The 16,816-nt window shown below is 45.9% G+C and overlaps 1 protein-coding gene across 10 annotated transcripts in view; it reads left to right on the top strand.

Annotated features, from left to right (window-relative positions):
* LOC141080387 (uncharacterized) overlaps window positions 1-16,816 on the top strand; it is a 382,167-nt gene that overhangs the window by 238,299 nt on the left and 127,052 nt on the right. For all 10 annotated transcript variants that reach the window (XM_073565553.1, XM_073565554.1, XM_073565552.1 and 7 more), the window contains one exon: window positions 1,677-1,871. In XM_073565553.1, coding sequence (XP_073421654.1) covers window positions 1,677-1,871 — 195 coding nt within the window. The remainder of the gene's footprint in view (window positions 1-1,676; window positions 1,872-16,816) is intronic.

Raw genomic sequence — 16,816 nt, 5'->3', positions numbered from 1 at the left:
GTGTGCTAAAATGCCCCCACTAGTGGGCTAACTTAATTACTATGATTTCCCTGAACAATAATATACATATAGCAGCATTAAGTACATAACATTATTTTTCAAAGTAAGACATTCAGAACCGGGATGTGTTTAGGGCATAAACCGTTTCTGTGACCCCTTACAGAGGTAGAAGTGGGCCTCCTTTACCTCTTGGGCCCCTGAAAAGCTACTTCCTCAATGTTGCATTGGCTTTCTCCTGCATCATTAGAAATTAAAGGGAATCTGTCAGCAGGTTTTTGCTATTTAATCTCAAGACAGCTGGAGATAGAGGCTGAAACACAGAATTCAGGGATGTGTCACTTGTCAAAGTGCGTGCTGTAGTTTACTAACTGTGAAACATTTATCACTACAAGATTAATATTGCTGGACTACATTAGTCTGGCAACGCCCCCTCCCCCTGTGATAAGCAGCTCATTGTCTATAGAGAAAGCCTGGTGTGGGCGGGGTTAGCTTTCTCAGCTCTGCTTCATTCTAAATCTAAAAGCTCTGAATGTTTCAGAACAGCTGCACCCAGTAGTCTAAGTGATACATCGTTGGATTCAGCTTCTCTTTGCCTATATTATGCTGCTCTCAGATAAGGTAGCAAAAACCTGCTGCCATAGTCTCTTTAATTTTTGTTTGCATAGAATTGCAGAAACCATGCTGCCATTAAAAGTAAGGAAGCCAGTACTAAATCTTTCCTAGTGATGCAGCGGAAAGCCAGGGCAACATTTAGGAAGCAACTTGTCAGACGCAGCTCGTATGCCTGCTACTCGTGTACCGAGCGCTATGTGCCTCCTCAACCTGAAACCGGGTTTACGTGAGAAAACTCCGACAATTTTTTTCTTACGTGCCATCCGTGTGCAATACGTTTTTACAGCAGCAGCTATTAACCATTTATAGGACCATGTACAGTTTCCAATGTTAAAGAAATTGCAATGTATCCATAAAAAATGGATGTTTTACTGTGGCTTCATATGGGATCTGTTTATTTCTGCACACCCATAGACTTCAAAGGGTGAATCTGAATGAAATTAGTACATACTACTTTTTTTTTTCATACATGGATTCGGTCCATGAAAAAAAATCGCTACTGCTGCGTGGCGACAACTGAGCCGCATATAACACACCGCAAAGAGGCAGGCGAGATGTAGACGCTAAGCTGCTGAGCGCTGGAGCAATGGCGCGCTGGCGCTAATACTGTCTCTAACTCAACCACACACACATTCGTAATAACCAAGGAATGGGGGTTTCAAATGAGTCTTTCACCAGTCCATGCATCCATCAGCAAACATACAGCAGCAAGTATGACTATACGTACTAGCGCATGGCGGTACAGCCATGCGCGCTTTTTATAGCGTACGGGACCTACTGGAAATCTCCAGAACTCCCAGAGGAGCCAATAGAATTCAGAGCAGGACCTGAGCACCTGACTCCCGAACTCCAATAGGAGCTCGTCCCGTGAGCATGCTCAGACGGTGGTGTAAAGGACTTGGCCTCTGGAGATAAATGTGAGGATCTGGATCTCTGCAGAGGTATGGCAGAACTCAGAATCCTAACACTCTGGCTGTCAGCACATGATGGATGTTGCATTTATGACATCTAATTTTGATTTAAAAAAAAAGTGTGACTTGAATTTTTCTTTATGTTTTTCTTAGAAATTTTGGAAACGGAAATGGACAAACTAATACAGCTCCACAGTTATTGTGCATTACGTGATGTGGCTCCAGGGAGTCTTTCATCTACCACTATTAGCTCCACTTTGGTCCCGTCTATGGTGTCTTGTATTTTGGGTCACAAGAAGATTTCTTTACCATCCATGCCAAAAACGATCAAAGTCACTGATGACACTGGTAAGTTTTATAGATTGCATTATAAGCAGTGCGTGGATTTTACTAATAATCATAGGCTGAATGATAAAGAATACATTTTATAAGTCTTTGAAACTTTGTAACAGAATAATTGAAAACAATGAAAAATAAACAAATATTGAAGACGCTCACAAAGAGGGGATACACATATCAGGAATGGCCCAAGCAAGGGATTTAAAATTCAGATTATAATACACTCAATCCAAATTGTCCTGCTGTGAGGACCCCCATCAAATAGCTGAGCATTCACTTCCCCCCACAGCACCACCACAAAACAAATTACAAGGGTATTTAGAATTTAAAAGCAGAAAATGTTGTTAAAAGTATTATTTATATTCAATGGCTAATTCCCTGTTGTTTCCGCGTCACCGTTCCGGTGGTTTTCATCTGTCTTACTTTTTTGAACTGATGACTAGAGTTGAGCGAATATGTCCGGAATCGGTCGCCGAATCTGAATTTGCCATATTCGTGCCAGATTGGTGCCATATTCGTGCCAAATTTATGTTTGATGATCGACTCCGAGCATATTCAGTCATTTCTACTCCCATTGACTCCAATGACGTTCGGCTGTGTTCAGCGAATATTACAAAAACCATATTTGTCGCCGATCATAAATGGAACTGAATTTTCAAAAATTCGCTTAACTCTACTGATGACGTGCCAATATCTGGCCTCTGTAGTGTTTCCATGCACATGGATCTGGGACATCCTAAATGAGGCAGAGAAAGCTTCTACAATGCCTAATTATGACATTCTGTGACGTATTTATGTCATACATTATATATGGTTTTGTAGAGGTAGATAGATTGGTTTAGTATGATTTCATTATTGTGTCCCGGATAGTGATGAGTGAACATGCTCGGATAAGGTGATAACTGAGGATGCTCGTGTGCTAACGGAGTCTCTTCAGCGTGCTCCAATAATATGCTCGAGTCCCCGCTGCTTCGTGTTTCGCGGCTGTTCGACAGCTGCAACACATGCAGGGATTATAAACAGGAAATCCTTGCATGTGTTGCGATTGTCAAACAGCGGCGAAACACGCAGCCGTGGGGACTCGAACATATTATTGGAGCATGCTGAAGAGACTCCGTTAGCACATGAGCATCCTCGGATATCACCTTATCCAAGCACGTTCACTCATCACTAGTGCCGGAGCTTGGAAAACCCAAATCATGGCAAAGAATTGTCTCTTAGTTCGGGCTCATTCAGGTGTCTTTCTGTGTTTTTCATGGTTAGAACTCATATCTAGTTTAGTCTATGGGGCTGTTCACATGCTTGATTTTTTTTGCCAGCCCAGTCTGTGAGCAAACTAGCGGAGAAATGTTTGATATTGATCCAAGTTTCAGATCAAAATCAGCAATAGAAGTCTAGCGCCCTCCACAGACTGCTAGATAAGAGGAGTTAGAAAAACTTTTACTTTCTCATCTGAGAACTTATGAAACTCGGACCAAAGAAAATGGACATCTGATTGAGCCCTTCTAAGATGACCGGCCCTTCTTGAACAACTATTCCATCTTCCTAAATAGTAGTAAGCATTTGGGAGAATACTGACATGTTATAAACCCGCGGAGGAATATCACTGCGGTGTATCTGAAGCTGAACCAGTTATTAGGACAATGTTTTAATTTCGTCACTTGATGTCGGCAGGGCTTGAGCTTTCCTGGGCTCTCAGACTAATTAAATACAATTAAAGGGCTGTTTACACTCAACAATTACAAGAAAACAGGAAAATGATCACTTTAAGGCAACGTTCAGTATTTGGTCAGTATTTTCCATTAGTTTTTGTAAGTCAAAACCAGGAGCGGGTGATAAGTACAGAAGTGGTGATGGGTTTCTATTATACTTTTCCTCTGATTGTTCCACTCCTGATTTTCTCTTACAAATACTGAGGTAAAATACTGACCAAATACTGAACGTGGCCTAAAGCTGGGACTACACAATAACTTTGGCTGGGACACGGTGGCATGGCCGTAGATTGCTATGTGCCTCTGCTGCGTCACACTGTGATGACAATCTCTTTAGGGTCTGACTTTTTGCGGATTGCTTGTTGTGGTTGCTGTACCCACAATGTGACTCAATACACTTGTATTAACCTGCAATGTAGGAGCGGCCCATAGCAATCTTTGGCTGTATGACCTGTGTCACACTTTAATTTCCCTCTGTTGAGGCTTGGAGCTATAGCAGTCGGCTATCTTCATCTTTAGTGTTGCGGGAGGATGTCTTTGTTAAATCTCTGAGTCTGCTCAAGATCGGTGTTCCTCTTGTTCATCTATCCAAGCTGTCTTTAGTGGTAGTGGTGATCGACTAGTGTAACCCCTCATCATTCTCTAAGTAGGGCTTATCGTCAGGGTCAGGCAGGGATTAGGTTCCTGCTCAGCAATAGGTGCAGAACCTACAGTGGGGGAAATAAGTATTTGGTCCTTTACTGATTTTGTAAGTTTGTCCACTGTCAAAGACATGAACAGTCTATTTTAAGGGTAGGTTAATTTTAACTTTGAGAGATAGAATCCAGAAAAATAATATTGTAAAAAGTATATAAATGTATTTGCATTTTGCAATGAGAAATAAGTATTTGATCCCTCTGGCAAAGAAGACTTAATACTTGGTGGCAAAAAAACCTTGTTGGCAAGCACAGCAGTCAGACGTTTTTTGTAGCTGATGATGAGGTTTGCGTATGTGTCAGGAGTAATTTTGGTCCACTCCTCTTTGCAGATCGTCTCTAAATCATTAAGATTGTGAGGCTGTCACTTGCCAACTCGTAGCTTCAACTCCATCCATAAGTTTTCTATGGGATTAAGGTCTGGAGACTGGCTAGGCCACTCCATGACCTTAATGTGCTTCTTTTTGAGCCACTCCTTTGTTGCCTTGCCTGTATGTTTTGGGTTATTGTCTTGCTGGAAGACCGAGCCACGACCCATTTTTAATGTCCTAGCGGAGGGAAGGAGATTGTCACTTAGGATTTTACAGTACATGGATCCATCCATTCTCCCATTGATGTTGCCAAGTAGTCCTGTGCCCTTAGCAGAGAAACACCCCGAAAACATAATGTTTCCAGCTCCATGCTTGACAGTGGGGATGGTGTTCTTTGGGTCATAGGCAGCATTTCTCTTCCTCCCACACAGCGAGTTGAGTTAATGCCAAAGACCTCAATTTCTGTCTCATCTGACCACAGCACCTTCTCCCAATCACTCACAGAATCATCCAGCTGTTCATTGGCAAACTTCAGATAGGCCTGCACATGTTGCCTTCTTGAGCAGGAGAACCTTGCGGGCACTGCAGGATTTTAAACCTTTATGGCGTAACGTGTTACCAATGGTTTTCTTGGAAACTGTGGTCCCAGCTGCCTTGAGATCATTAACATGTTCCCTCTTGTGTAGTTTTAGGCTGATCTCTCATCTTCCTTATGATCAAGGATACCCCACAAGATGAGATTTTGCATGGTGCCCCAGATTTCTTTCATTTACTTACTATTGCACCAACAGTTGTCTCATTCTCACCCAGTATCTTACTTAAGGTTTTGTAGTCCATTCCAGCTTTGTGCAGGTCTATGATCTTGTCCCTAACATCCTTATAAAGCTCTTTGGTCTTGCCCATGTTGTAGTAGTTAGAGTCTGACTGATTAATTGAGTCTGTGGACAGGAGTCTATTATAAAGGTGACTATGTCAGACAGCTGTCTTTAGTGCAGATAATGGCTTGATTAGAAGTGTCTACATGGCCTTTAGGAGTAAAACTCTTAATGGTTGGTAGGGGATCAAATACTTATTTCTCACTGCAAAATGCAAATGAGTTTATATAATTTATGCAATGTGAATTTCTGGATTTTATTTTTGATATTCTATCTCTCAATGTTAAAATTTACCTTCCCTTAAAATTATAGACTGCTCATGTCTTTGTCAGTGGGCAAACTTACAAAATCAGCAAGGGATCAAATACTTGTTTTCCCCACTGTATAGAGGGATGTTTAGGGCAGACAGGGTGACTTTAGATCTCACAGGAGTTATTTCAGTTCACCTCACTGTTTCTTTGCTGGCATGATGCAATCCGAGCACGGATTAGTCTCTGCAAACCTGGAGAATGTTCCAAAAAATGGGGAAATCCAGTTCAAAGGAAAAAATGATTTTTATTTTAACTTTAGTAAAATCATTAGTACAAAATGGCAGCTATGTACAAATAGGTATACCCATTGAAGGGAACTACCTTGGACTGAATTGCAGAGCACCTGGGTGCGCTTCGAACACACAAGTTCTTAGATTCGGGATGCCTAAGGGCCTCCACTCCCCCCTTCAATAGAGTTGGGCTCCCTTTTCCTCATACCTTCGTGTTGCACTTAGTCTTTCCTACACTGTGCGTGACATCAAAAGGTCCTCAATAGCTAGACATCATGCCGCAATCCAAAAAAATTCTGGAACAAATGAGAAACAAAGTAATTGAGATCAATCAGTCTGGAAAAGGTCATAAAGCAAATTGTGAAGCTAAAGCCATTATCCACAAATGGCAAAAAACTAGAACAGTGTTGAACCTTCCCAGGAGTGGACGGGCAACCAAAATTACCCCAAGAACAAAGAGATAACTCATCCTAAAGGTGTAAAAATACCCCACAACAACATCCAAAGAACTGCAGGCCTCACTTCCCTCTGTTAAGGTCAGTTTACATGACTTCACCATAACAAAGAGACTGGGCAAAAATAGCCTGCATTACAGAATTCAAAGACGAAAACCACTGCTAAGCAATAAGAACATAAAGTGTCATCTCAGTTTTGCCACAAAACAGCTTGATGATCCCCAAGACTTTTGGGATCTGTGGACTGATCTGTGGACTGATGAGACAAAGTTGAACTTTTTGGAATGTATATGTCCCATTATATCTGGTGCAGAAGTAATACAGCATTTCAGAAAAGGAACATCATACCAACAGTAAAATATGGTGGTGGTAGTGTGATGGTCCTTGTTTTGCTGCTTCAGGACCTGGAAGACTTGCTGTGCTAAATGGAACCATGAATTCTGCCATCTACCAAAAAATTCTGAAGATGAATTTCCGGTCATTTGTTCGTAACCTCAAACTGAAGCGCACTTGGGTTATGCAGCAGGACAATGATTCAAAACACACCAGCAAGTCTACCACTGAATGGCTTAAGAAAAACTAAATTAAGATTTTGGAGTGGCCTAGTCAAAGTCCTGACCTTAATCTGATTGGGATGCTGTGGCATAACCTTAAAAAGGCAATTCATGCTCAAAAACCCTCCAATGTGGCTTAATTACAATAACTCTGCAAAGATGAGTGGGCTAAAATTCTCGCAAACGCTTGATTGCAGTTGCTGCTGCTAAAGGTGGCCTAAACAATTATTAGGTTTAGGGGGCAATCACTTTTTCACACAGGGTCCGGTAGGTTTGGATTTCTTTCTCCCTTAATAATAAGGACCTTCATTTAAAAACTGCAGTTTGTGATTACTTGTGTTATCTTTGTCTAATATTTAAATTTGTTTGGTGACCTGAAACATTTAAGTGTGACAAACATGGAAAAGAATAGAAAATCAAGAAGGGGGTTATCACTTTTTCCCATAAATGTACTTGTCTCCAGTGGAACCACAAGTCCCAGTAAGCTACGCATTCCTCGATGTGGCAGGTCTACAGTCACACAGGGTTCCAGCCTGATACTTCAGGATTTAATTGCTTAGGGATGCGAGGCAGAGTTCTTCTCCATGATGGGAAGCCAGGAGGAGGTGGGCAACCCTACAAAACGTGGCTGCTTTGCAGTTGTAGTGTAGCTCCAAGAGTCACTATACTCTCACATGGAGCTGCAGAACTATCAGTCTGCACTTGATGCTCTCTTTCTGGTTCACTGCTGTCTCTTTCCAGTAATGTATGACAGTCCTCATTTTCTCTGATACTCTCTCCTCCTATCAGACTCAGTTTCTTTACTCCAGTCTCCCCCCACAGGGGTTACATTCATATAGGATTTATTGACGGTATTTCATATCCATTAGTTAAACTGCGGTAAGTAGAGTATTACCTTAGCATTTCAGGTGAAGACCCTTCAACAGACGTATAAGCTAAGTTCAATGCATATACAACATATAGGCCTTAATACAGCTGGATCCTGGCTGTCCCTGTTTCAAGGAATCCCACCCCACAGCCTGGACCCCTTTGACCTTTATGCATTGAACATAGCCTTTACGTCCGATGAAGGTTCTTCACTCAAAACATTAACGTAATACTGTACTTACCTCAATGTATCCAATGGATATGAAATACTGACGGTAAATCCTACTTGAAGCCTTAATTGTGTAGTTCCTTCACTCTGTCTACAGGAGCTCAGTGGTTGGCTCCAAAGGAGCTATCACCCCTCTCAGTCTATCTCAATCTCACTGGGTTTGTCACCTACCTGTTTGGTTACTGCTCAGAATTATGATGTCTAAAGAAGCAAGACGTTGGGGATGGAAATCATTGTATATTATTTACATTAATGATTGTTTTCTGTACATTTTTCATTTGCAAAGTTCTGGGATTTAAAGAACTACAGGAAAAAGTTCTGAATCAAGCGATATTCAGAGAAAAGAAGACCAAGACAAAGAGACAGATGCATAGCCTGAAAAATATGGCATGTGCAAACATCAAGAGGCAATACATAAGTAATAAGATGCACAGCCTGAAAAATATGACATGTGTTAACATCAATAAATAAGTAATATTAAATACCTTTATTCATGTGTCCGTAATGTAAATCCTACATTTGTTCACTATAGCCCTGCATCCATCAGCAGATTGCTGACACTATTTACATGCAGCAGAAAAGGGAAGACATCGCTCCAATACCAATGTACACTGTGTGCAGAATTATTAGGCAAATGAGTATTTTGATCACATCATCCTTTTTATACATGTTGTCCTACTCCAAGCTATATAGGCTTGAAAGCCAACTGCCAGTTATGTAAATCAGGTGATTTGCATCTCTGTAATGAGGAGGGGTATGGTCTAATGACATCAACACCCTATATAAGGTGTGCTTAATTATTAGGCAACTTCCTTTCCTTTGGCAAGATGGGTCACAAGAGAGATTTGACGGACTCTGAAAAGTCAAAAATGTTGAGATGTCTTGCAGAGGGATGCAGCAGTCTTGAAATTGCCAATGTTTTGAAGCGTGATCACCGAGCAATCAAGCGTTTCATGGTAAATATCCAACAGGGTCGCAAGAAGTGTGTTGATAAAAAAAGGCGCAAAATAACTGCCCATGAATTGAGGAAAATCAAGCATGAAGCTGCCAAGATGCCATTTGCCACCAGTTTTGCCATATTTCAGAGCTGCAACATTACTGAAGTATCAAAAAGCACAAGGTGTGCCATACTCAGGGACATGGCCAAGGTAAGGAAGCCTGAAAAACGACCACCTTTGAACAAGAAACATAAGATATTTCTTGGCCCAGTCTTGACATTTTATCTTAAGACTGATTTCCAGGACGTCCTATCCTGACAGCACGATGGGTTGTCCTTTCATCCTTACATGGACAAAAAATGCACGAGAGGGTAAATGTCCCCTCCCACATCCACACTCCAGTGTTTATCCTGTCCCTGTAAGGACAGGCACGAGAGAAGAAGCGCGGCATCTAGCAAGCAAGAACTTACCTAGGGCCAGCAGAAGCGGGGTCCAAACGCCAGATCCTCTCGTCAGAGGGGCCGAGGCGGCACCCCCCTAAGGGGAGTTCTCCGCCAGGCGTCCCGTGGAGCGCTGCTCCGGGACTCGGAGCCGCTTCCCCTCAGTGGGGATCTCGACTCCCGCCGCATTGTCCAGAGATGCTGGAGGTGTCGGTGGCCACGTCCCTTCCGGGCGCCCGATGACAACTTCCGGCGGCGCCATGACAGTCGACATCAGCACGGCCGGACGCGGTGGACAGGTGGCTCAGGACAAGGTAGGATAAAAGTGGGGTGGGGCGACCAGACAGATGCGCTGTAGTCCCTCCCCACCATGGAAAACGCAGCACAGCCCGAGCAGCCAGCGTCCGTAAGTAGGGCTCTGGAGTGGGGGGCTGTATATTCCAAAAGGCAGGAGCTTAATAAAACTCCTGTTCTTGTAGGAGAAGACGGCACCGGCAGCCACAGCATCGACCTCCAAGAGACCCAAATGCCCCATCTGTGCCAATAAATTACCGGGGTCATGGAAAAAACCCCTATGTGAGGAGTGCACCTTGAATATCATCAGGGGCGAACAGGCTTCTCTTTTTGCAGAAATACGCACAATGGTCAGAGAGGAGGTCCAGGCATCCGTCTCCAGACTGCTACCCGCTCTGTCTTCCAGCCAGCCCCAGGCTAAGAGGCCAAGATGGAAGTCCGATCAATTGTCGGACGAGGAGATCCCTGACACGGACTCGGAGGAGCAAGGCTAGATCACCTCTGAACCCCTGGAGATTGGGAAGAGATACCTCTTCTCCTCGGACAACACGAATGAGCTTCTCAGCGCCTTGAGAAGCACCATGCAAATTGAGGAGGCCCCAAAGACTAAATCCATCCAGGATGAGATGTTTGGAGGCCTGAGAGCGAGGATCCGTCAGGTCTTCCCAGTTAACGACCATATCCGTTCGATGATTCTGGAGGAATGGGAGGACGCCGAGAAACGACTAGTCATACCTCGAGACGTTAAACTTAGACTACCATTTAGCCAGGAGGACATTAACATTTGGGATGAGTTGCCTAAAATCGACACCCCGGTGGCCAGGGTGACAAAGAAGACTTCAATTCCCTTTGAAGATTCCTCCAGCCTCAAGGAACCCATGGACAAGAAGGCCGATGTGCTCCTGAAAAGGGCTTGGGAGGCCTCTTCAGCGGTTATGAAGACAAACATAGCTGCCACATCGGTCGCCAGATCCATGCATCTATGGATCGACCACCTAGAACAACAATTGAAGGATAAAACCCCTAGAGGTAATATCTTAGAAGGCCTTCCCCTGTTAAAAATCGCGACCAGATTCCTGACGGACGCCTCAGCTGAATCCGTACGATTCGCGGCCAGGAATAATTCTTTGTCCAATGCGGCTCATCGAGCCATTTGGATGAAGACCTGGTCAGGGGACTATCAGTCAAAAAATAAGTTATGTGCCATACCCAGGTGAGAGGGTATTTTGGGCCGGCCTTAGATAAGATCCTGGAGAATGCCTCGGTTAGCAAAAAAGGTCTTCTGGAGGAAAAAACAAAAAGACAATTTCCCTTTCAGAGACCCCGATCTAAGAAATATAGAGGGAAGGGGAAATCACCTCGATGGGAGTACACAAAAGGGGGGAAAAGTAGGGCTCCCCCATCTCGCTCCACACAAAGCTGCAGGAGACAATGGCGCCATACCTGTAGGGGGTCACCTCAGACACTTCGCGGGGGCATGGGAACTCATCTCTCAAAACCGATGGATCCTTAATATGGTCTCCCAGGGCTATACCCTCGAATTCACAGAACCCCCCAGCACGGTTCGTCGTAACAAATCCTCGGTCTAGGACCCTTATAGACCCCATTTGGGCAGACATAAAGGACCTGCTAAAATCAGGGCTAGTAGTTCCAGTCCCAGAAAAGGAAAGAGGGCCACTAATCAACCCTCTTCACCGTAAAAAAACGTTGGGTGACAGTCGCACCATTATAAACCTAAAGCCATTAAATTAGTGGATCCGATACAAATGTGTTATGAGTTCATTTTCTGCTCCTCCAGTTGAGAGTTCTCCTTCCGTTCTCCTTCTGGTGGTGACAGGAGGTAGTGAGGTTGGTTTAAATGGTAGTGATTGTCACGCAGGGCTTAGGTCAACTAAGGCAGAAATACCCAGGGCCCCTGTGGTGTCCCTTTAACTAGGGGAAACCCTGTCTGACCCTCAACTCAGGGTTTTTGCTGATGGTGCAAATGCCTGAGCCTCCAACCTTTCCTTATCTCCTGCTCAGCCCTAAGCTTAACCCTCCACCCTCCACCCAGTGAGGAGACAAACCACCAAAGCCCCACACAATAATGACAGACAGGGAGAACTTAAACTGCACCGCGCCGCATACACACAGGACTATACAGTAATGTGAACAGGGCACAACAAAACACAAATATGGGAAGGCGAGAAGGTAACAACGGATCATACGACACCAGATATGAATCTCTCTCGCTCCAACACCTCCACTCCAGACCGGAACCACTTGGTATGAAACACAAGCTATAATCGGCGACGCCCATAGGCCAGCACGACTATTTAAAGACCGTGGGCATGACCAAACATCCAACCTGATCTCCAGCTAGATTAACCCCCGATAGCCTGAGAAAATTAAGCCGGCGCCACTGAGGCTATAGTGGACGGAGGTGGAACTACCTCTGCCTGCCGGACGCTGTGGTGTGAATAGCGTCCGACATGACAAGTGGACGGAGGTGAAACTACCTCTGCCTGCCGGACGCTGTGGTGTAAATAGCGTCCGACATGACAGTACCCCGTCTTCTACGAGGGACCCCAGGGCCTTCAAGACTCATAGGACCCGGCTTGTCCGGATGACAACCGTGAAAAGAACTGACCAGCCGATCCGCATGTATGTCCGAGGCTGGTACCCAAGACCTCTCCTCCGGACCATACCTCCGCCAGTGTACCAAATACTGAAGAGTACGGCGCACTACTCGAGAGTCCACTACCTTGGAGACCTCAAACTCTAAATCGCCATCCACCATGACCGGAGGTGGCATCGGCGTCGTGTCCACAGAGCCTACCACCTTTTTCAATAAAGCCCTGTGAAACACGTTGTGTATCTTGTATACTGCAGGAAGTTGCAAACCGATAAGCAACTGGGTTAATGATGGCTGCAATCTTAAAAGGCCCAATAAACCTTGGACCCAATTTTAAAGATGGAATTTTGAGTTTTATGTTTTTAGTTGCTAACCACACCCATTCACCCACACACAGGTCCGGACCTGGCACGCGTCTACTGTCAGCCACCCGTTTGTACCTCGCACTCATGCTCAATAATCGCTGTTTCACCCTCCTCCAGACCGATGATAAATGAGCTCCTAGCTGGTCCTCCTCCGGGGCGCCCCCCGAGTCACCCTGACGTAAGGTACAAAATTGAGGATGTTGACCGTAAACACAAAAGAACGGAGACTCTCCCGATGACTCTTGGCGGTGATTATTTAACGCGAATTCGGCCAGAGGAAGGAAAGTAGACCACTCCTCTTGGTTGTCGGACACAAAGCATCGTAAATACTGCTCCAGATTTTGGTTCATGCGCTCAGTTTGACCATTTGACTGTGGATGAAATGCCGATGAATGTGACAACTTGATCCCCAAACGTGAGCAAAAAGCTTTCCAAAACCTCGCAACAAATTGAGTTCCCCTTTCAGATACTATGTCCAACGGAACTCCGTGGAGTCTGACCACCTCCTGCACAAACACCTGAGCCAACGTCTTTGCATTGGGCAAGGAAGGCAATGACACAAAATGCGCCATCTTTGAAAATCGGTCAACCACCACCAGGATGACCGTGTTCCCCGCCGAGGCTGGCAAGTCAGTCATAAAATCCATGGAGATTTCTGTCCATGGCCTATTAGGTACCCCCAGAGGCTGTAGCGTGCCAGCAGGACGGGCTCGGGGCGACTTGGCCCTAGCGCACGTGATGCAAGCTGCCACGTACGAGACCACGTCCTGCCGGATTTTGGGCCACCAGAAATGACGCGATACCAGCTCCAAGGTGCCCTTAACCCCTGGATGACCAGCCAGTACTGAGTCGTGGTGTTCCCTCAACACCTTAAGACGAAGATGAAGGGGTATAAATTATTTGTTGGAGTCAAGTCCTGGAGGTACCTCCTCTTGGGCCTCGGCAATCTCCGCCTCTACCTCAGTCGTGAGAGCCGAAACCACTACACCTTCCTGGAGGATGGGTACCGGCTCTTCCCGAGGTTCTCCCCCCCGGAAAACACCTGGACAATTGGTGTTTTTAGCCCCGGGACGGTAAGTCACCAGAAAATTGAAACGTGTAAAAAACAATGCCCAGCGAGCCTGCCTAGGAGACAGACGCTTGGCCGACTCCAGATAGAGCAGGTTCTTATGGTCGGTGATGACTGTGACCTGGTGAGCCGCCCCCTCCAAGAAGTGTCGCCATTCCTCAAAAGCCAATTTGATGGCCAACAACTCCCTGTTGCCGATATCATAATTCCGTTCGGCCGGCGACAGCTTCTTGGAGAAGTAGGCGCATGGATGCATATCGCTCAAAGATGAGCCCTGTGACAGTACTGCCCCCACTCCCACCTCAGACGCATCAACCTCCACCACAAAAGGTTTAGACACATCCGGTTGCACCAGAATGGGGGCTGAAGCAAAACTGTTCTTCAGACGCTCAAATGCACGTATCGCCACCTCAGACCAGCTAGCCAGATCGGTACCTTTTTTTGTCATGTCCGTGAGCGGTTTGGCTATAGTAGAAAAGTGTTTTATAAATTTCCTATAATAATTAGCAAACCCAAGGAACCGCTGGAGCGCTTTCAGATTATCAGGCCTTTCCCATTGCAGCACCGCTTGCACCTTCGCGGTGTCCATTTTAATCCCTGCGGCGGACACAATATATCCCAAAAAAGGCAACTCCTGAACAAAAAATAAGCATTTTTCCAGCTTAGCATAGAGCTTATTCTCACGGAGCAACTGTAACACCTGCCTGACATGCTCTAAATGAGTGTCCCGGTCGCTCGAATAAATGAGGCTATCATCCAGGTATACAATCACAAATTTCCCCAGGACATGAGCAAATACATCATTAATAAAATGTTGGAAAACAACAGGCGCGGTTGTCAACCCAAATGGCATAACCAGGCTCTCAAAATGACCCTCAGGAGTGTTAAACGCCGTCTTCCACTCATCCCCCTGACAGACCCTTATGAGGTTATACGCCCCCCTGAGGTCAAGCTTGGAAAACCACTTTGCCCCGTCACCTGGTTGAACAAATCAGGGATCAAAGGCATCGGGTATGGATCACGGATCGTAATCTGATTTAACTCCCGGAAATCCAGACACGAGCGTAACCCCCCATCTTTCTTCTTAATGAAGAAAAACCCCGCTGCTACAGGCGAGGACGAAGGCCAGATGTGTCCTTTGCTCAGACTTTCCGCGATGTAGTCTTTCAGAGCTTGTCCCTCTGGACTAGAAATATTAAACATCCTGGCCTTAGGTAATTTGGCCCCGGGTTTTAACCTAATCACACAGTCATAGGCTCAATGTGGAGGCAGTTCTGAGCAACCCCTCTCAGAGAATACATACGCGAAATCCTGCAAAGCCTCCGGAAGGCTGGGCGTCACGGCGGACACACATGTGGCCAAGCAATTGTCCTGGCAGAAACCACTCCATTGGACTATGTCCTGCGTTTTCCAATCAATCACCAGGTTGTGCCTGGACAACCATGGAAAACCCAGGACCATTTGTGCTGGGAGATTACGGAGGACCCTACGTGTAACCCACTCAGAATGTAGGACCCCAATGTGGAGTTTCACCTCAGCCACAAACTCCGTAATCTCCCCTTGTGGGAGGGGAGCGGCATTAATGGTAACCACCTGAATAGGATGAGGGAGTTTTTCGATCTTAAACCCGGCAGTGCGTGCAAACTCCTCATCTATAAGATTGGTGGCGGAACCGCTATCCACAAACACTGATATAGGTAGCTCTCTGCCCTCGATAATAACCTTGGCAGGGAGCATACATTGAGATACCATCATGGAGGATATGCATACGCTCAGTTGGGCCTCCTCAATACCCACTGAGCTTAACAGTTTTCCTCCGGTGTGACCTTCTTCGGTAGCACAGGACAAGCGTTAACATAATGATTTCTTTTACCATAGTAAAAACATGCTCCGGGCTTCCTGAACCCAGGAACGCGACGCTTAACCTGTGACACCCCCGCAATTTGCATAGGTTCAGTGGGCTCACCTGCAGCAACCACACTTGCACCTCTGCTTTCCCCCAGGGGTAGCGTCTCCTGTGCCCCCTGACGCAAACGGCGATCAATACGTATAACCAAACTCATGGCAGACTCTAACGATGCAGGAGTCTCATACATCAGGAGGGCCTGTTTAACTCTTCCTGAAACCCCATGAATAAACTGACTCCGCAGCGCTGGGTCGTTCCACTGTGTGTCTACTGCCCAACGGCGAAATTCTGAGCAATAGTCTTCCGCCATACGTTCCCCCTGACGGAGGGCGTGGATTTTAGATTCCGCTAGAGCCAATCTGTCAGGATCATCATAAATGAGCCCGAGTGCAGAAAAAACATTATCGACAGAATGAAATGTAGCAGAGTCAGCTGGTAAGGAAAATGCCCATGCTTGGGGGTCCCCACTCAGTAATGATAACACCAGACCCACCCGCTGAGCCTCATTACCTGAGGAGACCGGGCGCATGCGGAAGTAGAACTTGCAGGCCTCCCGAAATATGACAAATTTGCTGCGTTCCCCTGAGAATCGTTCTGGCAGCGGGATCTTCGGCTCTGCACCGATACCTGCAGATGCCGTTTGCACCTTCGCTACTACCAGGCCCTGCTGCTGAACTGCCCCTTTCAACTCGGAGACCTGTAAGGACAGCTCCGCCAACTGGCGGGTTATGGAATCCATGGGATCTATGGACTCCTGAAAAATGTAGGCCGATTATAATGTCACGCTGGGCTTAGGTCAACTAAGGCAGAAATACCCGGGGCCCCTGTGGTGTCCCTTTAACTAGGGGAAACCCTGTCTGACCCTCAACTCAGGGTTTTTGCTGATGGTGCAAATGCCTGAGCCTCCAACCTTTCCTTATCTCCTGCTCAGCCCTAAGCTTAACCCTCCACCCAGTGAGGAGACAAACCACCAAAGCCCCACACAATAATGACAGACAGGGAGAACTTAAACTGCACCGCGCCGCATACACACAGGACTATACAGTAATGTGAACAGGGCACAACAAAACACAAATATGGGAAGGCGAG

This window comes from Dendrobates tinctorius, unplaced genomic scaffold (genome assembly GCF_039654945.1).
Source record: "Dendrobates tinctorius isolate UK_male_01 unplaced genomic scaffold, ASM3965494v1 ptg000016l, whole genome shotgun sequence".
NCBI classification, from domain to species: domain Eukaryota; kingdom Metazoa; phylum Chordata; class Amphibia; order Anura; family Dendrobatidae; genus Dendrobates; species Dendrobates tinctorius.
The sequence above is the reverse complement of the archived record's forward strand: the minus strand, read 5'-3'. Positions and strand labels throughout refer to the sequence as shown.